The sequence below is a fragment of the Hippichthys cyanospilos genome, chromosome 21 (assembly GCF_059441005.1).
Source record: "Hippichthys cyanospilos isolate Australia breed blue-spotted pipefish chromosome 21, RoL_Hcya_1.0, whole genome shotgun sequence".
In the NCBI taxonomy this organism is placed as follows: Eukaryota; Metazoa; Chordata; class Actinopteri; order Syngnathiformes; family Syngnathidae; genus Hippichthys; species Hippichthys cyanospilos.
In genome coordinates, this window is record NC_142389.1 from 5,025,585 (window position 1) to 5,052,217 (window position 26,633).

The 26,633-nt window shown below is 42.1% G+C and overlaps 5 protein-coding genes across 7 annotated transcripts; 3 read left to right on the forward strand and 2 right to left on the reverse strand.

Moving 5' to 3' along the window:
• Nucleotides 1-71: 71 nt before the first annotated feature.
• On the reverse strand, nt 72-4,591 carry ndufv1 (NADH:ubiquinone oxidoreductase core subunit V1). The gene is made up of 11 exons (XM_088405638.1): nt 4,462-4,591; nt 3,471-3,567; nt 3,315-3,397; nt 3,077-3,247; nt 2,821-3,004; nt 1,609-1,798; nt 1,317-1,529; nt 981-1,147; nt 824-905; nt 608-753; nt 72-287 (listed from the first exon to the last, which is right to left on the reverse strand). The coding sequence occupies exons 2-11, from the start codon at nt 3,564-3,566 to the stop codon at nt 210-212; spliced, it is 1,410 nt and encodes a 469-aa protein (XP_088261764.1). The 5' UTR covers nt 3,567; nt 4,462-4,591; the 3' UTR covers nt 72-209.
• Nucleotides 4,592-5,596: 1,005 nt separating this feature from the next.
• On the reverse strand, nt 5,597-13,077 carry hcn3 (hyperpolarization activated cyclic nucleotide-gated potassium channel 3). Its single transcript, XM_088404746.1, has 7 exons — nt 12,461-13,077; nt 8,781-9,210; nt 8,532-8,693; nt 7,223-7,441; nt 6,835-6,981; nt 6,016-6,256; nt 5,597-5,950 (listed from the first exon to the last, which is right to left on the reverse strand). Exons 1-7 carry the CDS (start codon nt 12,913-12,915, stop codon nt 5,748-5,750), a joined length of 1,857 nt encoding a protein of 618 aa, XP_088260872.1. The 5' UTR covers nt 12,916-13,077; the 3' UTR covers nt 5,597-5,747.
• Nucleotides 11,476-16,848, forward strand: ecm1a (extracellular matrix protein 1a). Of its 3 annotated transcripts, XM_088404753.1 has the most exons (5): nt 14,382-15,749; nt 15,830-15,898; nt 15,967-16,211; nt 16,323-16,528; nt 16,589-16,848. In XM_088404753.1, exons 1-4 carry the CDS (start codon nt 15,611-15,613, stop codon nt 16,524-16,526), a joined length of 657 nt encoding a protein of 218 aa, XP_088260879.1. In that variant the 5' UTR covers nt 14,382-15,610; the 3' UTR covers nt 16,527-16,528; nt 16,589-16,848. The 3 variants fall into 3 exon arrangements, with proteins under 3 accessions (XP_088260880.1, XP_088260878.1, XP_088260879.1); XM_088404754.1 differs by lacking the exon at nt 14,382-15,749 and adding an exon at nt 11,476-11,513 and having other exon boundaries at nt 16,323-16,848; XM_088404752.1 differs by having other exon boundaries at nt 14,378-15,749; nt 16,323-16,848.
• A 336-nt stretch (nt 16,849-17,184) lies between these two features.
• Nucleotides 17,185-23,387, forward strand: LOC148406247 (phosphatidylinositol 4-phosphate 5-kinase type-1 alpha-like). The gene is made up of 13 exons (XM_088404747.1): nt 17,185-17,394; nt 17,722-17,744; nt 18,665-18,751; nt 18,894-19,024; nt 19,772-19,889; nt 19,963-20,115; nt 20,230-20,529; nt 20,726-20,916; nt 21,611-21,694; nt 21,762-21,810; nt 21,889-21,973; nt 22,239-22,427; nt 22,701-23,387. The coding sequence occupies exons 1-13, from the start codon at nt 17,340-17,342 to the stop codon at nt 22,745-22,747; spliced, it is 1,512 nt and encodes a 503-aa protein (XP_088260873.1). The 5' UTR covers nt 17,185-17,339; the 3' UTR covers nt 22,748-23,387.
• Nucleotides 23,388-23,641: 254 nt separating this feature from the next.
• On the forward strand, nt 23,642-26,442 carry psmd4a (proteasome 26S subunit ubiquitin receptor, non-ATPase 4a). The gene is made up of 10 exons (XM_088404748.1): nt 23,642-23,715; nt 24,425-24,565; nt 24,657-24,771; nt 24,860-24,946; nt 25,015-25,083; nt 25,163-25,378; nt 25,631-25,739; nt 25,812-25,946; nt 26,025-26,077; nt 26,153-26,442. The coding sequence occupies exons 1-10, from the start codon at nt 23,690-23,692 to the stop codon at nt 26,321-26,323; spliced, it is 1,122 nt and encodes a 373-aa protein (XP_088260874.1). The 5' UTR covers nt 23,642-23,689; the 3' UTR covers nt 26,324-26,442.
• The last annotated feature ends 191 nt before the right edge of the window (nt 26,443-26,633 follow it).

The following is a 26,633-nucleotide window of genomic DNA, read 5'->3' on the forward strand; positions in this document are numbered from 1 at the left end:
CAGTGATCTTTTGTGAAACATGGGCGCGAACCATCAAAAACAACATCAATGGGAATAAATTGGATTCCAAAGAGAATTTGAGGTTATTTATTGACATTTCCACTAAACAGAGACAAAAAAATCCTTTTAAATACTTTGTGGACACAAGCTTTTGTATTTTTCTGGTGGTGATGACACGCACCACAAGGACGATGGGCAGGCGGATATTTTTAAGCGATGGCCTGCTTCTGTTCCTGGAATTCGGCGATCCGGTTCTCCATCAGAGGCCTGAAGTGTCGAATCAGGCCCTGAAATGAAAAAAGCCACAGCGCAGTGTCAAGAATTCCACTGCTGTTAGTTGCTCGTGTTAAGTGCTAGCCTGCTAGCCACCAGATGCTACACCATTCATGGAAAGAAGTCACAATATCATAACTAATAGTTTATTAGCCACCCTGCAAGCCATTTCAAGAATTAAAATTATGATTAATTAAAATAAAAAATGATTAAAATTTGAATAAAATATGATTGAATTAAATGGAATATTTCGTTTTGAAAAAGCTAACATTTAGCTTGATATCCGTCATATTCCAGTCACAGATATGTCGCTGGCCATTTCCACTGGGTTTACCTGCACGGGCCAGGCGGCGCCATCTCCCAGCGCACAGATGGTGTGTCCTTCGATCTGCTTGCTGATCTCCCAGATCATGTCGATCTCGGACTTGCGCGCGTCGCCTTGCACAAAACGCCACATCATGTTGTTCATCCAGTCCACCCCTTTGCGAGCAGAAAAGAATTTAGCCACGGAGTATTTGTCGCGTGAACGAAACCCGGCGGGAGCGGGGACCTTCTCTGCAAGGCGTGCACTGGCCGCAGCTCTCGTGCTTGTAGAACTCGATGAGGCGCGCGATGGCTCTGATGATGTCCGTCTGGAGAAGAAAAAAATGAAAATCTTCAGACAATGGATAATATGAGGCTTGCTCAGACAGGACAAAAAAACATACGGATTTGTCCATGACGATGACCGCCGCCGTGCCCAGGCCGGTCTGAGCCTGGATGAGGCCGTCAAAGTCCATCAGAACCTCCTCACACACTTTCTTGGGGATGAGCGGCGTTGAGGAGCCGCCCGGGATGACGGCCAATAGGTTGTCCCATCCGCCGCGAACGCCACCTGTATGAAAAACCCCATTTATTTATTTATTAGCATGTGCAGTAAACGCTACGGTCAATATTAGCGCAGTTGTATAATCATTTCTCAGTTTTACATAGGAAAAAAATTACACATTTAACTAAAGGACATGTAAAGAATATGGTAGCGCTCGGGTTAGCATCTAGCGTACCCGCGTGCCTCTCGATGAGATCCTTTAAGGGGACGGACATCTCCTCCTCGACGGTGCACGGGTGGTTGACGTGGCCGGAGATGTTGAAGAGCTTAGTGCCCGAGTTCCTCTCCCGGCCGAAACCCAGAAACCAGGTGCCTCCGCGGCGGCAGATTGTGGGCGCTACGGCAACCGTCTCCACGTTGGCTACCGTGGTGGGGCAGCCGAACACGCCTTCCCCGGGCAGAAAACAAGTGAGCAAATTGATGAAATAAATTCTCAAGCAATGCGTTTTTCGGGTGCGGAGACTCACCCACGTCGGCGGGAAACGGCGGCTTGAGGCGGGGCTTGCCCTGCTTCCCCTCCAGCGATTCGATGAGCGCCGTCTCCTCGCCGCAGATGTAGGCGCCGGCGCCGCGCATCACAAACACGTCAAAGTCGTAGCCCGAGCCGCACGCGTTCCTGCCGATGAGCCCTGCAGCGTACGCCTCGTGGATGGCCATCTGAACGCATCGTTTTCGAGTTTTTATGATTGTAGCAGAATTTGTGGCGCATCCTCCAGAAAGCACGTCTCTTTATTCGTGTCCACTGTTGTTGCCATTTTTCTCAGTAAGCTAGCAAAGTTATTTAATTCACACCAAAATACATCGGAAAGGCCAGGATATCCTCTATTGAGGATGCAAACAACATAAATTTGGTTGAAAAAACAAACAAACTGGCACTCTTTCTACATGAGCAGTGCAAAATACTGTATTCATATACATTATGGAAGTTTTGTTTTTTTAGCTACGATACTAATAAAATTGAGTTTAACAATAAGTTATTGTACATTCTTTCATTTATATTTTTTCATGTTCAGAATCAGGCCAAACAATATTGTTTTAAACATGATTAGTTCCCTTTAATTTTCTCTAGTTAGCTGTTTACTTGGTATGTGAGTGGAACAAAACTCAGGCCAAAATATTGCCTTATGATGTATACATATTGTATACATTATGATGTTTACATATTCTTTTTTTTTTTTTTTACATTTTTTTTGCATGTTATTAATTTTTTATATTCATTTTTTGTTGCATACGCAGAGCAAAATTCATGATAATGCAGGATTTTATTATTATTTTATCAGTAGTAGAAGTCATTACTGTCAACATTTTTAAACTTTTTATTTTAGACTTGTAACTTTTTATTATTTCTTCGTCTTTTTTTTTCTAGGTCTACTATATTTTTAATTTTATGCCAACACAAAATCCACCAATAGCTACAAGCGGCCGTAAGGGGGCAGTCAAGCTTCATTTCCCCCCTTTCTGGTCTTTCAAAGCGTGAGTTATTTAATTATGGTGTTTTTTTGTTTTTTTTTCTCTCGTGCAAAAGTACACCCATTACCATACAATCAATTAAAAAATGATTATGCGTGAAAGGAATTACTTGACATTATTTTCCTTTGGCAACTTTTTGTGAGGTTCCACTGCAATCAAATGAGCCGAGAGTGATGTCATTATTCAGCACGTGAGGCGTGTGTTGCGACCTGCAGGTTGGACGACTCGTTGTAGAACTCCCCGCGGATGTAGATGTAGGCGGCGCGGGCTCCCATGGCCCTGCCGGCGACCAGGCAGCCCTCCACCAGCTTGTGGGGGTCGTTCCTCATGATCTCCCTGTCTTTGCACGTGCCCGGCTCGCCTTCGTCGGCGTTTACTACCAGATACTTGGGCCTGAAAGGTGGACCAAACAACTTTTATTTATTTATTCGCGAGGGATTACTGTATAATGAGTAAATTTCCAACCTGCCGTCACTGGGCTTGTTCATGAAACTCCACTTCATGCCGGTGGGGAACCCCGCGCCTCCCCTCCCGCGCAGGCCCGATACCTTGATCTCATTGAGAATCCAGTCCACACCCTTGAGGAGGATTTCCTTGGTCTTGTACCAGTCGCCACGCTTCAAGGCGCCATTCAGCCTGAAACACATCGTCATCAAATATAACAAAAGAATAATGTGTCGGCATGGTTTTTGTCAGGTCTTACTTCCAGTCATGACGACCGTAGAGGTTTGTGAAAATTCTATCTTCATCCGCCAGAGGCCCAAATTTGGTTTTTTTAGGGGGAGTCTGAGGAAAACAATAAACAGAGAAAGTGTTTGAGTCAGTCATCATTTCAATCTGGTAAATTTATGGAGGGTACCTGTGCGGTGCTGTTGAATCGGACGATGGCGCCTTGACTGAGCGCCGCAGGGGCGCGTGCCACCCCGCTAACGACAGCCCGAGACAGGGACAGCATCCTAGGGAAGTCAAAATCAGGAAGCACATGGACATTTTTTTTTGTAATATTAACTACTTTTTATCATTAACAAATTATATTATACTGCATGTAGATTTATTTCATGCTGGATATCCATAGCATCTAGATATTCCAAATTAAATGTCCAATAGTAGCATTGTACCACACTAGGAAAACTAGGAATGCCAATCACGTGATCGAATATCAGGCGCGATCAGATTGTTTTCAGGTGTTTACAATTTTTTTAAATTAGGAAGCAACAAAATAATAAAGACATACACAAACCTTACCAAATACTGTACATTTCGGACTGTAACATTGTACTTTTTTCTTACTATTTGAACCTTGTGGCTTTTAATTCAGTGCGATATTTTTACTTGCCACCGGAGGGCATTCTCAGTAAACAACCCGTTGTGTCAAAACAAATGTGAGGCCAAAATTAAAATGAAAATAAACATGATTTCTACATTAGCCTTAGTTGGATATAAGAATCATCCATCTCAAATTATTTTAACTACTACTTTGTCACTGGCATAACATCTGTTGTATAACTTCCTGTGCAGGTAAGCAAATACAATTGCTGTACTACAATAGCAACTAAGGTCTATTTACGTGATAGTTATTATAATTATATACCATGTACATGGATATGATTACATGCATTAATATGTTAATACTGTGACCTCCAAGCCAGCGGCGCTACAGTTAGCATTAGCATGTGATGCTAGGCTGACTCTTTGCTATAACCTTGCCCGCGTAACTAGTAAAAATAGTTGTCGACATTATGTACCAGCATCAACAAGGAAATAACACGTTGTTTTATAATTAATGTGCAATGTGACTGCATGAGCTAAAGGAGACTTTTTTAGGTTCGCCTTAGCAAGCCATTACGTACCTGCTCTTCGTCCAGAGTTTATGAAATCCCAACCGGAAGCGCTGTTCACATGGCGGAAGTGGTCACCGACGTCACCAAATGGACTGCTAAAGATTTACATTTTTAACGTCCTTCTATTAATTCTAATCAGACAATCGTTGTACTGTTAATTTTAATAACTGATACTGATATGGATCAGCGGAAGTGCTGTTTATGTTCTAGATATTGCTTACGCCATCAAGTCGGCTACTTAAGGTTTCTTTTTTCATGTAAACTATATAAAGGTTTATTTTCCCATACAAACATTAATATTCTTCCGTGGTTGACTCCAACTTAATTATTTGATGTTAAATAAAAACATACTTATTTCTGAACGTCTTCAATTCGCAATAACTTATCCATGATCAGCTGTAAATGACTGGAAATGAATTCCACCAAATCCATAAATTAATCACGTCGTTGGCCACTCCAGATAGTTTTAATAGATTAATTACGTCCTGTGTTTGACTCCAATTTTTCTTTTGTATTCTCAAACAGGAACTTTTTTTTTAAGTTCCTGAATTTGCATGGGAAGAACCGTCAACATTGTTTCTGCTGTACTTAATGCACGCTATTAAGCATGACGAAAGTGCAACTCCCTTCACAGAAATAAGTTTACCAATCATTTAATTATTTACTGACACATTTACAGCGAGCTGCAGCTAGTAATAATTTTGTGAAGAGGATTGTTTTAATTCATTCAGCAACCTTATACATAATTATAATTATAAAGCAACTGCGCATGACTGAAAGCGTTTTGCACCCCCTGCTGGAAAAAGCTGAAAGTTGCAACAAGGAATTCATCGTCATGATGGATTTTTCATAAATTTAGAATGACCTAACACAAACAAATGACTGTCCACCCTTATCGTGTATTGTGTGCAATATGTGCAGTTGGAGTTATGACATCAGCGCAGCTTATCTTTCGCTAACATTAGGCTATAAACCCACTCGTGTACATACATCATGTGAGATTAGAAAAAGATGAGGTGAGGATTTCCTGCCATCCAGCTGCTGCCAGCATCCTATATGATTGACAGCTTCAGTCTTGGAAAGCACAAGAGGATGCTGAGCAACATTTCCATGGGGAAAAAAATATGCACCGAGCATATTTGTTCATAAATCAAGACCTTTATTTACTGCATGTGGTAGGAAGGAAAAAATGTCATTAAAATTACAACAAAAGTGAATCTTAAAACGAAATTAAAGGCGGGTCTTGAGTCACGTGTTTTGTTTTGTTTTCTTTAGCTTGCGGACAACTCCGGGGGTCACTCGTTTGAGGTCGGCTGGTGGCTGGGCCTCCTCGCGACCCGGCCGAGTCGGTCCACGGCCACGCTCTCGAAAGCCCGCCTCATGAGCGGGTGTTCTTCCAGAACCTCGTTGAAGCTGTCCACGCTGAGGGAGTAAAGCCGGCAGTAGGTCTCGGCCTTCACGCTGGCTGTGCGGCGACCTTGAGTCAGCAGACAGATCTCTAGAAGCAAGAAAATTCACGCTAAATCCCGTTATGCGCATGAAAAAGACGCTGAAGAAACCCACCCCCAAAATAGGCCCCGTCGCTCAGCCTGATGTCCTTGCTGCCTCGCGGGATGACCACGACGGTGCCGTGCTGGATGAAGTACATCTTGCGGCCCAGGGTTCCTTCCCGTATGATGAAGTCCGCGGGCTGGAAGACCTCGAAGCGCAGCTTGGTGAGGATCACGGTCACAAAATGAGGGTCGGTGTTGGCGAAAAGGGGCATGTTGGCCACCAGGCCGCGACAGTTGTAGCTGACGATTTCCTGGCGAGAAGTACAAAAAAAAAAATCAAGGTCAAAATGTCACGTTTTCAAAAACTATCATTTCATTTTCTATTGAAAAATGTAATTATTCCAATAACAAATGCTCAAAGAGATTTTAACAGGTTTACTGCAACTTCTTCCGCTAACAACCCAGACTAAACTTAGCTCCTGCCTGAAAAAACTCGTCTCTCAGTGGAAAGCTTTTCAACATACTTCTTTGGCACCAATAATGTACTATTTTCCTTCTTCAGGGGATGCATGAGATTTTAATGGCATTTCTCTAGGTGTACATTTTGCCGCTAACAACCCAGACTAAAGTTAGCTCCTCCCTGAAAAAAATAAAACTTTTTTTTTCAACATACTTCCTTGACACCAATGTCCTACTCTCCTCTAAGGTTTAACTAGAATCAAGCTAAAGTAAATGAAACATTTGCTTTCAAAGAACGGTCTAAAAAAGGCCGGTAATAAATGAGTTAGCTTAATTTACTTCATTATATATATATCCAGATTATTTGATTCAGCATTTTCCCACCATTTTTTCAGAAATTGCCTTATCGAGTTTTTTTTTTTTTTTTTACCTCTTTTAGCGGATCACTGAGCTCTCCCAGGATATTGTCCTCGTCGAACATCTTGCCTTGGAATCGTTGCTCGTAATAGTCGTGGATCCTCTGCCGGAGATCTGCAGGTAGCTTGTGGAATGACATATACTGCTCCACTTGCTTATACTGAAGAAAAAAAAAAAAGAAGACTAAACCTTAACATGGAGAACAATATGAGGAATATGTCACATTTGCCGCCATGTGTTGCGTAATCACAATAATGATGGATTTAGTCCTCATTTGAGTGGATTACAAGATGATAATGCTAGCTTTTAGCAACTGCTCATCCAAAACAAAAGAGCTGTTAACCTTTAAAATAATATTCATATGGTTTCTAATAATACTGTTGTATATGATACAGGAGTACCTTTTCCTGATACTGGCGGTGCGAGGCGTCCAAGGACTGCACCAGGTTGGTGGCGTGGCCCAGGAACATGGCGTAGCAGGTGGCGCCCACCACCATGCTGATCATGGTCAGCCACACGTCGCTCATGCCCTCCGGAGGGTGGGCGCCGTAGCCGATGCACAGCATGTGGCTCATGGCCATGAACAGGGCGTACGAGTACTGGATGTGCCACGTGGCGTTCTGACCCCGACCAAAGAAACAAGTCAAGGACTACGACTGTAACTTTTTTTTAAGTATACAGTACATCATAACTTTTAAAAATCATATATATATATATATATATATATATATATATATATATATAAACATCTAACAGCCTGTTAATACTCGGTCTTGTTCTGCCGCAAATGAAGGCACTTTTGCTTAAAACTAAGCCAATGCTTATCATTCATTGACTAAGTCAAGGCATTACATAAATGGGGTGCGCTTATTGCTGCGAGTGAGAGAGCTGTGCGGAGATGTACATGTGGGGGAGGGGGAGTGAGGGAGTGGATGCATGAGGCAATAAGAAAGATTGAAAGCAATGAGAGTGTGGTAGAAATCTTGTATGGTGGGTAATGGGCAGGGACAGCTTGGATGGAGTGTTCTGGCCCGCGTAGAGAGTTAGTGGCCGCTCACCATGCACTATGTGTGGTGTGTTTCAAAGCAAAATAAAGACTCGTATTCAACCTCTGTACTATGTTTAGGGGATAACTGGGAACGAGAAAGATATGTAGGCAAGGGTAGCTAGCTAGTTGGACAGACGGATGGACGGACAGACAGACAGATGCTGTAGATAGATAGATAGATAGATAGATAGATAGATAGATAGATAGATAGATAGATAGATAGATAGATAGATAGATAGATAGATAGATAGATAGATAGATAGAGAGAGAGAGAGAGAGAGAGAGAGAGAGAGAGAGAGAGAGAGAGAGAGATAGATAGATAGATAGATAGATAGATAGATAGATAGATAGATAGATAGATAGATAGATAGATAGATAGATAGATAGATAGATAGATAGATAGATAGATAGATAGATAGATAGATAGATAGATAGATAGATAGAGAGAGAGATAGATAGATAGATAGATAGATAGATAGATAGATAGATAGATAGATAGATAGATAGATAGATAGATAGATAGATAGATAGATAGATAGATAGATAGATAGATAGATAGATAGATAGATAGATAGATAGATAGAGTTGCTAAATAAAATACGCCTAGATATACCACTACAATGTTAATTGATGTAATTGTGCAATAGAAGGCTTGCACTGACCACCATGTTGTTTTTGGACACCCAGCAGTCAGCGGGGAAGTCCTGCAGCATGGGCACCATGAAGGTCAGGCATCCATCCCAGTGGCACAGCAGCAGCATCATGCCGATCAGGTTGACGATGCGCACCACCGCGCTGGCCAGGTCGTAGGTCATGTTGAACATCTGAAGCAGAGCCAATCAAGCGTCTGTTACGGTACCCTTTGGTATAATGGACCTAATGTCATTCGGATGAGGAACGGGAGTGTGTACCTCCTCCCATTGGTGGACGTAGCGGATGAGGCGAGACAGGCGCAGGAGCCGCAGCAGGCTGAGGATTTTGGTAAAGCGCACGATGCGGAGGGCTCTGGCGGTCCGGTACACGTCGGACGAGTCCTGCAGTGACTCCAGGTCCACCACCAGGAAGATGTAGTCCACCGGGATGGATGAGATGAAGTCCACCAGGAACCAGGAGCGCAGGTAGTGCAGGCGTATGCACTTGGGGTCCAGCACGATGTGGCTGTCCTCACCTAGGATGCCCGTACGGAAATTGAAGACCAGGTCCATGAGGAAGAGCGTGTCGGACAACATGTTGAAGGTGATCCACGGGATGGTGTTCTGGTCTTCAAAGAACGTGATACCCCAGGGCAAGATCACAAGGTTGCTCATCATTAGCAGGAGCATCACTAGGTCCCAGTAGAACCTTGAAGGAACCACAGGGGGACACTTAGACAGAAATCATTGGCACAACATTTTAAAGGGCGTTTGTAATATATCTCTGCACTGTTTACAATGTTTTTGGTAGGTGCTGCTGTTTTGGTTAGCAACATCGTGGAGTAACTGTGTCAGCCGTTTCTACATAATGGATAATCTTCAACACTACAATCATCTTTATACTGCAATAAGACTACGGTTGAGATTGTTTATGCCAATAAGTGCTTCTGTTTTTATTAGCAATAGGGTTTGCAGTGGTATGAGTACTTCTGGCGGTACAAGAAGACAATGAGCGCTGCTGTTTTGGCTGGCGATAGAGTTTGAAAGGGCTCGGCAGTCGCTCGGCAGTCGCTTGACACACTTTCAAAAAGCTAAGCAGCTAGCATACTACACCGCTATGTAAATGACACAAGCGGCAGCCGTAAGGTCAGATGACAAAAGGCGCGCCTGACCCATTTCTTGTGAGGTCTTACGGCAACAAGAGGAAGCGCTCTCATTAACTATGCACAGTTGTGTCACCCAACGCACCGCAACAATGTCACCGCGCCGCCCGACACGCCACCCAAATGTTTCTGTCAGATGTCCTACAAGTTGACATCCGGGCATCCAGTATCCCGTGAGGCTGGTTTTGGGTTTCTCGCTTTTCCCCGCTGATTCTTTTTCCATCCGCTGTCAGTCAATCCCGCATCTCGACTTCATTAAGGCTCTTTTTCAGCAGGTGTCACGAGATGTCGGGCCATTGATGAACGAGGACGTGATGGACGGCTTAACATGAGGACTTTATAGTCATCGCTTCTCATGTTGCAGTAGATTAAGTGGCCACTCAAGAATAAATGTACAATGAATGGTTGTAGATAAATCTCCTTTAACCAATATAATGTGCATAAAAAGCAATTCGAAAATTATGAAACACAAAAAACATTTATAAGGAAAATACTAACTATTTATTTATGAAGAAAAAAAATCAATGTCTTTGAATATGACACCCTTTTAAAAATAATAAAATTATACTGTGTATAATATATTTATATTCCTAAAACACCAATAAATGTACAGAATGCTTCACAATTAAATGTAAAAAATAATAAAATATTAATAAAACTCTGAATAAATTTTACAAATCTTTGTCTCCAAATAATCAGATTTTGCCTTATTAAAATAATTAAAATATACAGTCATTTAGCATTTATAATACTAAAAAAACAAAATATGCCTGTACAAAAAGTAATTACCCACTCATTATATAATGTGTTATATGAGAATAACACAAATTGTTTTAAAATCATTCTTAAAATCTGTCTTTCACAAAGATGAATACATTTGAAAAAGTTTTACTATAAACCTAATAAATAACGACAAATACAGGGAGATATATATATATATATATATATATATATATATATATATATATATATATATATATATATATACTGTATATATATATATATATATATAATGTACAACTGTGTACTGTGTGTACTGTACATCCAGACCCATATATGTATATGTATATATTAAAAGATTGCCTTTTACACACATAACAAAATAATGAGAAATGAAGAGAAATAAAATCTCCTCTCACAATGATAATCACAGAGCTAATAAAAAGGACAATAAATAATGCCGCTTTAGGCAGGCGGGGAGGCAGAGGGCAAAAAAGATTGAGGTTTTGGCAGATTGGCTGCTAAGACCCTGGCCTTCTGTTCGCCGCGTGTTATTTTCCCCCTCGGCCAACCTTAATTTCCCGCCGATTGTCCTCTGCGCACCTCTGCCAAACAAAGTCATGGGGACGGCTCGCGGCATCTGACCCCGCCTTGGTTTTAGTGGCAAGTTTGCAGCATAAGGCAAACGCTCCCGCTATAATCCCGGCCACAGCTGTCTGCGTATTATTGCATAATAAAGCAAGATTGGAATTATTCTTCGCATGTGGGCCGCCCGGCCCGTCCGCCGCTGGCCCGCGCGCTGCTTATGCATTGTTTGAATTAGCGGCTTTTATTGGTCAATGAGACGGCGGAGTACAGCAGTGAGATGTTGTCCAGCCTTGGCAAATCCGTTTGAAAAAAAAAAAAAAAAAAGTTGACGGAAATATTGCAGAGAAATGAGGGGATGGGTAGTCAACAAGAGGATTGAATAATCCAGATGATCTTGTCCTATATACTGTATCAGTAATCAAATCCCTTCATCGCCTTATACCCTGCGCCGCATCATCCGCTGCGCCGCACTGTGGACTTGAAAATTTAGGAAGCGCGGCCTGTCCTTATTGGGAATATTAGATGGGTGCTTTTAAGACGGGTAAGACTCCATCTTACATGAAGTCACTAGGTATAGAAGATGGATGTTAGGACAAGAAAAAAATGGCGATGCCAGGGGAGGCCTTGTTTTTGCAATGTGAAGTATAGTTGTAATAAAATAAGGATTGGCATCATTTTTTTTCAGGCACTTGGATATTTTTTTCTGATTTAGACTGACCTGTAACCATTGTAAAAAGTAGTTTTTGGAAGTTACTTTCTATTGCAGGATACAATTTTATGTATACTTATACAACATTTATAGATGATAATACTATTTTGAGTTAGCGCAGTGGGGGGGCATAAAAGATTACTCTTTTTAGGGAAAAAAAATAATCGAGAAGCACTGATTTTTGGTAACATTTATGTGAAGAATGGGTGTACAGTTAGTATTTCTTTGGCTACGCTAGACGGGTATTTTTATATATTTTTTTCAAGGTCACACATGTGAAAAGGATGTTTTTGTGACAATTTTTATAGACTAGATGGGTATGACGGGACTTAATTGAAAAGCGTGTTTTCTATCGTGATTTTTTTTTGTTATCACACGCTTCGAAGGGATGTAGTTGCACACGACAGACGGGTACGGCTTTCACTAAAGATCTACCTGAGGTCACTAAACATACAAGATGTTTAGCTATCATCCTGAGAGTCAGACGAATTATTCGGTCCAAAGTAGCGGACATTTTCGTTCTACGGCTTTCGAATCATTCGGGCTACCCGACTATGCTCGAGCATCCTTGGATTTCCAATGACGCCTCATGTGTTTGGATGACACGCACTTGCTGTCTCGCTGAGACAAAATGGACACAACTGTGGACACATAAATACACTGGACGGGCATGGCCGCACCTCCACTTGATGTGTACGGTATAGTTATATTTCTGCGAGCATTTTCGGTGGGAATACGTGTCTTTTTTACGCCGCTAGACGGGTGCGGCTGCACCTCACCTGAAATCACTGTAAGGATGGATGATCCACACTCCAAAGGACTTGACCCTGGCCTGCTCGGCGGCGACGCCCTTGTGGCTGCCGAACATGCGCAGGGAGAACTTGTTGACGCCGGGCTGCAGCATGGATCCGAGCTGCTTCTGGAAGAACGTGGAGCGGTCGAGTTGGACTTCCTCGCCGTCGTCCTCAAGCCCGTTTCGGTCCAGCAGCCCGTCGGGGTCGGCCGTGTAGTCGTCGTTGTGCGTCTTGACCAGGGAGAAGAGCGTCTGGCTCACGTCGTGGTGCTTGTCCGATTTGGCGGAGGGCGTCCCGGGGCAGCTGGCCTTCTGGGAGCCGCTGCGCCATCGGGAGAAACGCAAGCTGCTCCAGCTGCGGTAACGCGGAGCGTCGGGTTTGTGACCGGGACTCTCGTTGAAACCCTTCTGGTCGCCCAGGCTCCTGGAAGGACTGGTCATGTTTAAAAAGAAAGTGTCTACTTACAAGAAGAATGGAGCTGTCATTCTTAACTAATTGGGAAAAAAAAAATGTTGCAATTGTCTGACATGCAGCCTCATCCGCCTCCCGCCTAGACGGATGCAAATTGCCAGGCAGGAGCTCATCAAGTAGCCTTCAATAATCGGCTTGTTGCGACACATGCGTCCACTCACCTCCCTCCCCCTCCCCTCCCCCCCGTCCCATTCTCTAACTCGGCGGCCCAGAGCGGTGATGCGTCCGCAGGTCGAATTGCAGAGACATTCTCATTCGGTGTTGAGCAGAGCTCAACGGGTATGAATTACTCATTAGTGGGCAACCCACTTAAAAAGGAGGCGGAGAAGAAAGTCGGACAAACGGAGCGGAACGAACAGTTGTAAAAAGTTGATATCGTTTTATTGAATATATTTTCCGTCGCGATGCCTCGGTAAGTTTTGTATACACTGAACGGGTATGGCTGCTTTTCAGATGGAAATACTGAAAGAATGGATGACACACAAGGAGGTTTTGAAATGTTTTTGCGGACAAATGCGAAGAAAGGATGTGGATGTCTCTTTCGGACGTGGGTTCGAAAGAGACACTAGGTACGAGATAGGTAAAAGATTGGAGTTAGTTAGAGAGGACATATGGAGACGTTCTGGAGATATTTTTGTCCGCCCAGACAAGTCATCGTGTCCACTACAGTGGACATTAGTCTTTGGTTTTCATCTTTTGACTCATTCAAGCTATCCTACTAAATCCCAGTGTGCGCAGTCGAGGACATCCTGGATTCTCCAATGTCTTCAGTGCTTGCTATCTTGCTGAGACAAAATGGACACAAATGAATAGGCTATGTCTCAGAGGACATTTATCTTTTACACCAACTAGATGGGTATTGTGAGCATTTTTGGAGTCATGTGAGGAGAAAAGAAGTTTATCCTCCCGAGACCGGATTTATCGATTTGTGTCCACTGTAGTGGACATTAGTTTTGTGTCTATACCTTTTGACTAATTCAAGATACCCGACTAAGACCCAGTGTGCCCATTAAAGGGCATCCTGGCCTTTCCAATGCAGTCCCATGTGTGTTGTTTTGCTGAGACAAAAAGGACACAAAAGTGGACACAAATTAAAAAGACTGGGTCTCGCGAGGATATGTGTTATTTTTCACACACAAGACGCATATGGTGTTACCTTCAGCAAAGTCAGTCCAACAACTGAAGATATAAATTTATGAATTCATGGGCGGAAAGTGAAGCTCATCCTCCAGAGAACCAGCGTACTGATTTGTGTCCAACATAGTGGACATTTGTTATTAGTAAATATCTTTTGATTTATTCAATCTACCCTAATAAGTCCCAGTGTGTTTGACTGAGGACATTTTGGCTTTTCTAATGCTGTCTCATGAGTTTGCTATCTTGCTAAGACGGAATGGACACAAGAGTGGACACAATGAAGGATATGTTTTTTTGTTACACTACACATATGATATTAATGACTTTTAGATGCGAGGAGACAGGTACGGTGACAGTTTTGAGTTTTTGCCCCGTGCGCGACCTGGTCGGCGGCCAAGCAAATCAGTGGCGCGGCAGATCACCTTCCAAAGTGTCACGTACACCGGCGACACGGAAGGCACTTGAGACGCACTGCAGTCGCAATTACAGCTGCTAGTGTTACATCCACCAATCACATCATCGCAACTCAAGTGGCTTGTAAGCAATGAGAGTAGAGGGAAAGTGCAGCCATAGAGCATACTTTACAATATGGCCATTGCGTAACTACTGAGCCGAAAGAATTTGTTGACTGCGATTGTGTGAAAACAGGAAGCAGCTGGTGAACACGCTAGCTGCTATTTGATAACAAAAACGCAAGCTGGGCATGTTTTGGGGCAGTGGGAGTTTACCGCGACCTTTTGTTTCTTCACCCCGGCTTTTCGGCCACCGTCAGCACATTTTTTTTCCGGTTATCACTCGATGAGTAGTTGGCTATCGAGTTTTATTTACATTTATATCGCATTTGAAATTGCTTCGCTTTCACGTCAATGTTTTATTTATTCATTAAGTTAATAGCACGCATCACTGTATTTTATTGTATTTCAATTTACATTTATCATTATTCATTTTGGTCATCAGATTTGTCAGCAATGTATTGGATACTATTTATTTCCAGACCGATACTAGCATGTGTACTCAACATTTAAGTAGTTATATTTTTATTCAAAAAAATTAACCAAGAAATGACAGATAATTCTAAAGAAAGACCTATAATATACATATTTACTTGGGACTCTCTCGACTCGTTTGTGTCCACTGTAGTGGACGTTAGTTTTTGGTTTATATCCTCTGACCCATTGTAACTACCTTACTATGTCCTACTGCACTCAATCAAGGACATTCTGGCCTTTACAATGATGTCTCATCCGTCCAGGTGGGAAGTTTTTTGTCCCGCCGAGACAAAATGGACACAGGCGTGAACGCATAAAATGGATCTTTTAAGATGACACAAATTGGATTATAATTTTCATCGCGCCCCTGGATACAGTCACATTTATTATAGCAATGAAAATGTGTATTTTATGATACAACTGTTTAGTTTTTGTTATTTTTCGCTATTGGTGGTTGGGAATTTTCTGTTGATACACTAAAGTCAATAAGAATCGATAAGAAATTGTATTGATAAGCAATATCGATAATGCGGTGGAAATGGTTATTTTCTTATCAGTTGAAATCCTTATGTCATCATTTTGGATGTTCAGCAAATTAAGCATGCTTGCAAACTGGATTCTCCTCTTAAGGGTTGACGCACAAGTGGGGGCGGGTCGCCCCTCCCCCCACCACCGAGGTTATTATAAGCAGCCCGCCGACGAATTTATCGCATTCCTGGTCTACGTATTAAGACAGAAACCCTTTCACTCACTCCAGCCATGACTTGGATTGGACTTCTCCGAGGATTTGGGATTCTCCTGATTGTCTCCCAAGCAAATGTCAGAGGTAACATCAATTTATCATGAAAGCGTCCAAAGTACCTCCAGGATGATCCATGTTGCTCGTTTCTCCAGCGGAGGCCTCAGAAGTGGACGTGCCGTTCCCGCCGGCCCGGCCCACGCCGCAGAACCTGGAGGCCGTCTGCACTCAAGGTCAGGGCCGCCCCAGGTACCCGGACAGCTTCTTCCCGAGCAGGGGGGCGGGTCACTTCAGGCGGCGCGGGAAGGCCATCAATCGAATGGAGTCCTGGTACGCTCAGTGTTGCGGTTTGGAGGGAGAGAACAGGGACGCCGCCGTGCTCTGCTGCACCAGACAAGCTGTGAGTCCAAAGAGACATGAGAAAATACTTAATAGGGTTTAGGTCTGGGTTTTGCAAAACGAAGCTGAAATTTGACAGAGCTCATTTCCATTTATTGACTTTTTAATTCAGTGGAAACAGGCGCTTGGCCAGTTTTGCATCGAGGAGTTCGGCACCATGACGGCGCACTACGAATGCTGCAGGAAGGAAGATGGCGAACGCTGGAGCTGCTTTGACAGCGAACTGCCGAACCCGGACTACAGTGCCACGCCGGGATATACTGCGCCCGAAATGCCCGTTGAGCCCGACTTTACCTTCGACCCTAATGCTTGCTAAAGGTACACTTTTTTTTTTTAAATAAATGATGAAGAATCATGCAAGATTGAGTTTGTCCACAGGTGTTCAGAAGAGGAAATGTGTTTTTAGCCAACCAGAGGAATTGATCCTGCTCATAACATATTTCCAAAGAAGCCTATATTCTCACTTTTTTAAGTAAAAGATATGTATAAGTGTACACTAACAATGCAATCTATTATATGTCCACAAGAGGTCCCTGTTCTCCTGGAAAAAAAAGTTCTCGGTGGGACCTGTCTTTTTTTTTTTTTTTAAGATTGTTTACAGTTTATTCTAATTGAAATTTTGTACCAGAAAACTTAATAAACACTTGAACAACTTTCCATTGTGACTTACGAACTTTGTTTCTTTTTCAAACGTTGGCGCATCAGAAAAGGTGTTCACACACTTCCCTTGTTTCTGCCTCTGGTCTTCAAAATAAAAAATTACTTGGCGCAAGGCCGTAACTTTGAAGGACAAGCATGCATTGAAAATATGAAAAACCAACCAACCTATCGACTCTACAGCTTTATTGTGTAAAATAGCAAGCACAATGAGACTTCCGAGTCAGTTTGTTTCGCTTCTATTTTATTATTTTTATTCTGTTAAACTTTTACCGGAAGCTTCGTGCTCATTTTTAGTAATAGACGAATACCGACAACTTCCGCGTTGCTTCCTTGTTTACGAAGGCATAATGACAGGATTTGCTCAATGCCGCAAAAAAAGCCTTTTTCATCAACATTTATTCAGCTTTCTTTCTTTGTTTAGTTAGTGTTGTGGCTCCGGTGTGTTTATAAAGTTTGACGAAGTCTCGGAATGGCCACAGCCGCAGTTCCAGATGAGCCGCAGGGGCTCCAGAACCACCCTGGGAGTAAGTGTGACGTCATTATTCATGCTGAAAGGAAAAGACAACGTGTCTTTTCCCTCTGCAAAGTCCACTTCTGGGGCTTTTATAAGTGAAATTGCCAGACAATTAAAAATGCAAGACCAAAATAATAAAATTTTCCCAGTAAAAAAAAGTTTACCGGTACGGAAAGAGCCTTCTAGTGGCTTGTTTAAAGGTGTGTCTGCATGTTTGGGACTTTGCCTGGCCGCACTCCTCCGCAGTATTATTCCACTTTCAAACCTTTGCTGTATCCTAAATATGTTATTTTATTTTCTTTGAATGCCTTCAAAACGCCTTCCTATCTGTCCACAGATGCCGGTGAGGCTGGGAAAGAGGTAGGAAATATATTTATGGGGCTTTTGCAACAAAACTTTGAATGGTTTTCAAATTGGGGTACCAGTACCCCTGGGGGTACTTGAAGGAACTTAAGGGGGTACTCGAAATTTTAAATAACACAAACATGCATAATTTATTCAAAAATATTTTGTAATTAATTGTTTCATGAAAGTATAATTTCATAAAACATTTTATGTTCAGTAGGTTATTCAATTTCATTATTGTAAAAATCCAAATTCTCCCCCATGCTAGAATGGTTCGACCCAATTTGTCATGTGCCACCTCTCACCAGTCGAGTTAATTATTTATCTTTGTGAACAAATCTCTCCTGTGATTCCAAACGTTAAATATTTTTCTGTGGAGAAATATTTATGAATAATTACTTACTACTAAGTTAATTATTTATTATTGTGAAAAAAATCTCAACTGTAATCCCAAAAAGGGATGCATTATGTTGAATATTTTTCTGTGGACAAATATTTACAAACAGATCTGACACTTTATGTTGATTATTTTTTGTGGGCAGATATTTATTATAAAAATACAAATAAATAATTAGATTAATTCTTTTTATTTATTTATATGTTTTTAAACACAAAAAAATGCTCTGCGCTGGTTTAGGGGTACTTGGCTTAAAAGATATTTTAAAAAGGTTGAAAACCACTGCTCTAAGTTTCCATGCAAAAGTTAATTTTCAGTCAATACATGCCTATAAAAAAATTGTAATCGTGAGGTTCAGATTCTTTAGTTTCTTGTTTTTGTTTGAATGATGAATAGTTAATTGAAAGCTAAACAGAGACAAAATAAATGAATTTTAGCTGTCGAGTAATATTTCACGGCTGCTTCCATGGACAGAAAATTGGTTTACACTTTTAACTTGCAAAATTGAAATCTCCTCTTTTGTTGTCCTTACCGCTAGAGTCCAGGAATTAGTCCAGCTCCAGTTGTGAAGCGAACAATCGGGCACCGCGGCGTGGATCAGACCGGCAAGACTGTGTATAAAAAGGTGAGATGAGTGGTCAGTATTCCAACCAAAATGGACTTTTTCCATTTTTCAGGTATCCTATCATCATAGACATGTCCACCCAGATTTTTGTCACTCTGAACCTACTCTACTAAAATCCATCAATCTCGTATTTGCCTTCCAGACCCCCTCGTGGGCTCTGCAGGGCGCCATCCAATTGGGCATCACGCACACGGTGTGCAGCTTGGCTCAGAAATCCGAGCGCGACGTGCTACTGCAGGACTTCGAAGAGGTGGAGAGTATCTACTTCCCCGGGTGGGTGGCCGGACTACCAATGTCAAGTGACATTGAAGAAGAGTTCACATGGATTTAAAACAATCACATCAAGTTTGTTAGCTTAAGGCTAACGCATAATAGGAAATGAGCTAACCAAAATCGTCACTGTCCCAATGTTTTAGCCTTTTTAAAAAATGGATATTTGAACACTAAATATGCTCCTGTTAAAATCTCACATGCTCCCTGAAGTCTCTTCATGTATCACCGAGATATTTGTAGCCTAATCAGTGTAAAGCATTTTCGGATTGTAAAAAAAAGACTTAAAACTGAATAGTGCACCATCCATGTCTGATTTTTGTTTTTGTTTTAAGTAGAGAAAATAGTGTCACTAATGCGCATCTGTATGCAATTTAGAGACGTACAACAAATCAATTCAAGTTGCTTCAGGTTTCAATTAATTCACTCTCAAATTGAAAAGAAAAATGCACTGTTCCTTTCACGGCATTACAAATAACGTGCTCATACCTGCAGGAACCCTTCTAAAATCGGTGCCTCTCAATTATATTTTGCAAAGCCCCCCAGGAAAGACAAAACCTTTTGGCCCCTTTTAGGTATCTTGTGGCCTTACCATATATATGCCTGTGTTATACTGCCCCCATGTGGCCAAGGCCCACATACCAGCAGGAGTATCACAATGTCAATTTGAATTAATTTAGAAAATGTGGCAAAAAACGTTTTCATCAAATACTTTTATCGTTCTATTATTCTTATATTCGACTTCTTTAGTGAAGGCAGCAGCCACACGCCGGCGCACCACTACGGAGATTTCAGGTTCAAGACGTACGCACCGATCGCCTTCCGCTACTTCAGGGAGATGTTTTGCATCCAGCCTGATGACTACATGGTGAATTTGATTTTTTTTTTTTAAATGATATTTTTTAAAACGCATTCTCAGCTTACAATAAGTTCTCTCCCAGTGTTCCTTGTGTAGCGAGGACCTCATCGAGCTGTCCAACCCGGGAGCTAGCGGATCGCTCTTCTACCTCTCCAGCGACGACCAGTTCATCATGAAGACTGTGCAGCGCAAGGAGGCGGAGTTTCTGCAGAAGCTCCTTCCTGGATACTTCATGGTAAGACAAAAGACTGAGTTCAGAACTTGGAAATGTTCTCCATGGAAACGAATGGACTTCTGAGCGAGGTGCCAATTTTTTAATCAAGATTCCCATCAAAATGTTCTCCTCCAGAACCTGAACCAAAATAAGCGGACCCTGCTGCCCAAGTTCTACGGTCTCTACTGCATCCAAGCAAACGGCACCAACATCCGGATCGTCGTCATGAACAACCTGCTGCCCTCCACCGTGCAGCTGCATCTCAAGTTTGACCTGAAGGGATCCACGTACAACCGGCGGGCCTCCCCCAAGGAAAGGGCCAAGACTTTACCCACGTTCAAGGATCTGGACTTTCTGCAGGACATGCCTGACGGGATGCTGCTGGACGCTGATATGTACAACGCCTTCTGCAAGACTGTCCAGCGGGACTGCCTGGTGAGAGGCAAATGGACCCATGCAAAATTCCCAGTCTGGATTCCAATTTATTATCTTTAAACTGAAATAAAAAGCTCCTGTGACACAGTGACACTAGATGGCGCCAAAGCCACATTTACATCTTAGACATGACTTGGGCTTGAGCGCAAAAACGGACAGAATTTTGTAACCTCGTCTTGTTTCTTTTTTTCTCCAGGTGCTGCAGAGTTTCAAGATTATGGACTACAGCCTCCTGTTAGGGATTCACGTGGTGGATCAGGCCGGTGGAGAGACGGCGCAGACGGAGCAAGCGGGTGATAAGAGGAACCAGAAGTTCCTGTACAGCACGCCCATGGAGGCCATCCAGGCGGAAGCCAGAGGAGACCTCTCGCCGGGAAGTCACAACCCGTGGGTGTCAAGCCGTTGGGGGAATTTCCCATCGAAACAGATGGGGATCTTTTTACAAATATCAAATGATTCAAGGCAGGGCAGCGTTGACCTAATACAGTGCTTCTCAAATAGTTGGGCGGGGCCCCCGAGGGGGCGAGAATGACCCCAAGGCTTTGAAAAGACTTTGAATTTGTTAATGTGAAGGGTAATCAATTGCAAAACAATAAGAATTTTATTAATTTTAGATTTTTATTTTATAGTTTCTGGCACTTTCTGGCCATTTTTTTCTGCTTTAAACTAACTGTAACCTGTATAAACGCTGTAAAAAATAATTAACAGTTGTTGTAAGTTGAATTATGTTGTTTTTTTCTTTTGTTAATGTTAAAAAGGATAGAGGTTTAGGTATACCCATACAATTTTTATAGATAATAATCCTATTTATTGCCAGGGCGCCGAGTGGGGGAGGGGGTGAAAAGTTTTCGCTTTCCTAGGGGGGCTTGGCAAAATTTATTTGAGAAGCACTGACCTAATAGCTCATTCAAGACAATCGAATTAAAAAAAAAATGACGGAACTAATCCTCCATATTTCACAACCACTGCAAACCATCCCAATGTCAATGTTTTTTTTTTTTTTTTTTTTAACACAAATTTTCACACCTCTCTGGAGGAAACAGCCTAACCGGAATTCATTTATTTATCTAATTTTTATCAGCACTGGAGGGATTCCAGCAAGAAACTGCAAAGGCCAAAGACTCCTGGTGTACATCGGCATCATTGACATTCTGCAATCATACAGGCGAGCGCGACTTTTCCTCTACGTAAAACATAGAAGCCGTTATGCTAATTCTACGCTTCACCGCCAGATTCATCAAGAAGCTGGAGCACACATGGAAATCTCTGGTTCAAGACGGGGTACGTTTGCACCTTCAAAGTCCCTAAACGATTCCCGAAATGACTCAAATTAGAGCTGAGCTATCCTCAACGTTTCAGGACACGGTGTCGGTGCACAGACCGGATTTCTACGCCGATCGATTCCAGAAGTTCATGTGCAACACGGTCTTCAAAAAAGTACAACGTAAGAACGTACTGAATTGCTGTGTATTTACCGGACTAAATATCAAGCTCATATATACAGCATGCTTAAATTATTTACTCTACATCATGTAAGATTATTAATACTGCTGAATGCGATTCAACCCCACTGGAAAAAGGTAGGTACTGCTGTTTTGGCTCGCATTAGAGTGCTTCTGGTCCAGGAGTTTACTCTCATTTTGTTGGTTGAGGCCTTCGTTTTTCTTACCGTCCCTCGTCAATAATCAAATAGTCATCTTGTATTTTAGTGAAGACGTCGCCATCCAAGAGGCGCCACAGTAGCATAAGGAAGTCCGACACTGCCGCGGCGCAGCAGGCAGAACAGAACAGCAGCCAGAATCAGAACCAGCCACCCGCGGTAAAGAATGAGAAACAGCAACCCGTTGGAAAGGATGAGAAAAGCTCAGCGGGCAAAGAGGAGACGGGGCAGAACAATGGTAAGAACTGGAAATATGATCTAGAGATTCTGGCATGTTCCAGCATGTCAAAAGGGTTGGAATGTTTTTTCACGGCTGTTAGCTCTATTCTAATGTTGGGATTGTCAAACGCTGGCTTGTTATTATTTAAATCCAGTGCAATACATTGTTCGACTTTGCTTGTATCTAACATTCAAGTGAAAAACAATCTACACTTTATCCCTCAGGATTTTTTTTACAATTTTAGGTACATTTTTATTTATTGAAAATGTTTTTATTTTTTTCGTTGTACAGGTGTAAAGGATGCGCCTAAATCCAATGAGGTGAATGGAAAGACCTGATGACAACTCCATTGAAGTGTTTTTTTTTTTCAGGGGGGTATCGTTTTGAACTGCACTTTGATTCCCTTTGGACCCCCACAATGTCATTGTTACTCATCTCAATGGAATGCTTTGATTTGCAACCAAAGATAGTTCTGAAATTGAATTCAGAATTTTTAAGTGGAACGTATGGACTCTGAATGAGTTTGGGAGCAGAAATATCACCTGATGGATCAAGCCACCAAATTGCCAAGACGCGACCGGGGTCATTGAAAATGATCTGTACATTGAAAATAATTTATGCTTATGTCTAATTTGTATTGTTTATTTCTTTCATTCCAGTGTGTGTTTAACATTTTTAATATTATGGTGATGTTACCTGCTTGGACGGAATTCCATACAAAATGTAACAAAGGTTTATAATACAAATGTTTTGTATGCTCATTAGAAAATGGTGCAATACATTTAATTCATTGAAGGGTTGGTATTATTGGGGGAAGATTACTTATTTGGGGAATTACTATTTTATCTTTTTAAACGTGCCTTGGGGATCAAAATTATAACGTGTATTTATTACAGTGATTGTTACTGTATCTCATTTTTCACTGCATATTGCATTTTAATCAGTCATTGTAAATAAAAATGTCTTTGATAAATGTCATAGATTTTTTTAATTAACGAGAGCAAAAATCGGTCAATCAAATTCATACACGCTTAACGTATTGTCTTGTATTGTAATGCGGTTTTTAATTTTACAGAAAACAAGCGAATGTGTGAAAAAAAATCTAAAAACTACATAACGTTTGTTTGGATGGGTGACGTTGCAAATGGAAAAGTCGTCCACCAATCGGAAACAACATGGTAGAAACTACAGCCAATCATTGGGGGTATTGCTCACGCTTCATCCAATAGAGTGTGAGCTTGTAAGGCCGCCGCTAGAATCAACAAGAAGTAGTTTCCAAAATGGTGCTCGAAAGTACTATGGTCTGGTAAGAGGCACATTATTGTTATTTTAACACGTTAAACGTATCACGAAACGAATTATTCATAGACACGTCGGGGAAAAAAAGAAGTGGCGTTATACGCTGTTAACACCTTCGTCGAACTGGCGAGAATGGCATTCTTGCTTTTGTCGGCTAGCATCGGCTGAGTCATTTAGCAAATGCTACTAGCTAACAACATTTATTTATCATTACGTGAATAGGCCGTCACATTTGTACGTAATCTACATTTTCGAAGTTTTAGTATAATTCATAACATGACGCCTATCAGTGTTAAGTCACTGAGCCGAAAAACGCTGAGAATAATTACATCCTTGCTAATATTAGCTAGATCGGAAGAAGCCAACTTGAAAGGACTACTACGGTTTAAATTTAATGACATTATCGACATATGACGTGATTCAGGTGATGTATGTATAGTAAAAATTGGATTTAATAAGTGATTCAAGGTAGTTTTGTCGGTGTGTCTTGCATAAAATACAAATGATGTAGAAAATATTTAACTTTTTTTATAAACTTCCATTTCCTCAAAAATATTTTTCCCAATGTATTTTTTCACGAAAATAAGCCAAATATTTCCACAAGACTTTCTTTTGAGAATACACTTTGAATAAAAAAAAAAAAAAAGTATGACTATTTTCCCAGTATTATGACTCATCTTTTTGTGTTTAATGGATTTGTTTGTTATCACCACCAGTGTGGACAACAGCGAATATATGCGAAATGGCGACTTTCTACCAACAAGGCTGCAAGCCCAGCAAGATGCCGTCAACATCGTGTGTCACTCCAAAACGCGCAGCAATCCAGAGAACAATGTGGGCCTCATCACCATGGCCAAGTAAGGAACTCTAACCGCTTTCAAAGTGGATAATTTTACATTTGCCGATACATACAGTGGGGAAATAAGTGACTGTGCTTATTTGTCCTAGTAACTGTGAGGTTCTGACTACGCTAACACCCGATTCTGGACGCATACTGTCCAAACTTCATGCCGTCCAGCCCAGGGGGAACATCAGTTTCTGCACAGGCATTCGAGTGGCTCACGTGTGTATCCCGTTCAAAATGAATATAACTCTGCTACAGTGTGTGTGCACTAGAACTAAATGGACTGGGTGTTTGTGCTTTTGTATAGTTGGCCTTAAAGCATCGGCAAGGTAAAAATCACAAAATGCGGATCATCGCCTTTGTGGGGAGTCCAGTAGAGGATCACGAAAAGGAGGTGGGTTCTATATTAGTGCCCTTTTTGTTGTTTGTCAAAACTGACACGTCTTGTTTTTTGTGGTACAGCTTGTCAAAATGGCAAAGCGTTTGAAAAAGGAGAAAGTGAATGTGGACATTATCAACTTTGGTGAGGAGGTGAGTGCACAGTTTTTCCCTTCTGGTTTTGACAAGTTATTTACAACATCGAAATCGTTTGTATGATGCATACATTCAGGAGTTAAACACAGAGAAGCTGACAGCCTTCATTAACACGCTGAACGGCAAGGAGGGGGCGGGCTCTCACCTGGTGACCGTGCCCCCGGGACCCAGCCTGGCCGACGCCCTGCTCTCCTCTCCCATCCTGGCCGGCGAGGGCGGCTCCATGATGGGCCTTGGGGCCAGCGACTTCGAGTTCGGCGTCGACCCAAGCGCCGACCCGGAACTTGCCCTGGTAAGCCCGCACTACTAATTAAAACATGCTAATTGTGTATGTAAAATAGTTTCTGACTACATTTTTACAATTCACAAATTATTGAAGAAAATGTCAAATGATCTGTACTGATTATTTTCTATTTTATTCACCATAAATCAACCAAATATTTGGCTTTTTGAATACATAATAAAGATTTGGGGGTGGATAAATGCAACATACTTTGAGTTCTATCCTTGCATTCCAGTGATAACATTTCAATCATGTTTGTAGGCCTTGCGTGTGTCCATGGAGGAGCAACGTCAGAGGCAGGAGGAGGAGGCCCGCAGAGCCGCCGCCGCTTCGGTGGCCGAGGGCAGCGTGCCCATGCCCGCTGTGGATGGTACGCACAACTAAGGGACCTTTAAAAGTAGCAGAACATATCAGCACATAAGCCTTTTTTTCCCACGTTCAGAATCAGAGGAGGCTTTACTGAAGATGTCCGTATCTCAACCTGAGACGGGCGCCGCAGTGATACCCGACTTCAGCAGCATGACGGAGGAGGAGCAGATCGCTTATGCCATGCAGATGTCTCTCGCTGGAGGAGGAGGTCAGAACTGCAGAAGGGATAGATGTCCCTTTCCGGGACGGCAATGACAATTTTTTCCCCGTTCTTGTGATTTAACAGAGGATAGTGAGATGGACACAGGTGTTCCAATGGATGCTACAGACTCTGTTAAGGTAAACAAATATGAATGATTTAACCGTAAACCCTTACTGATTGAAGAGGTAATCACTTTTGGGGTACTCGCCCAGGAGGAAGATGACTACGACGTGATGCAAGACCCCGAGTTCCTGCAGAGCGTGCTGGAGAACCTGCCCGGCGTGGACCCCAACAACGAGGCCATTCGCAACGCCATGGGTTCGCTGGCTTCCCAGACAGGCAACAAGCCCGATGCCAAAAAAGATGACGAGAAGAAGAAATGAGAGCATGCAGATATCTTGACAAGAAAAAAAAGATCATAATACACACATTAATGTTATCCACATCCATTTTTTGTGACAATTTAAAGCACCCCAATAAATGAATAAATCAATTTTGTGAAGCACTTTTCATTGTCATATAATTTGTCATTAAGTCCTAAGTGCAGTGTATAAACTGCTTATAGCGCGACAGTAAGTATAAGGTAAATACAAAACTGTAGATGTCATGAATTTGCTGTATTTTGGTACGAGTCCACACAATGCGGTTAGGTGCATTTCGAACTTCCTGATTGGAAGGCCGCGGTCACGTGAC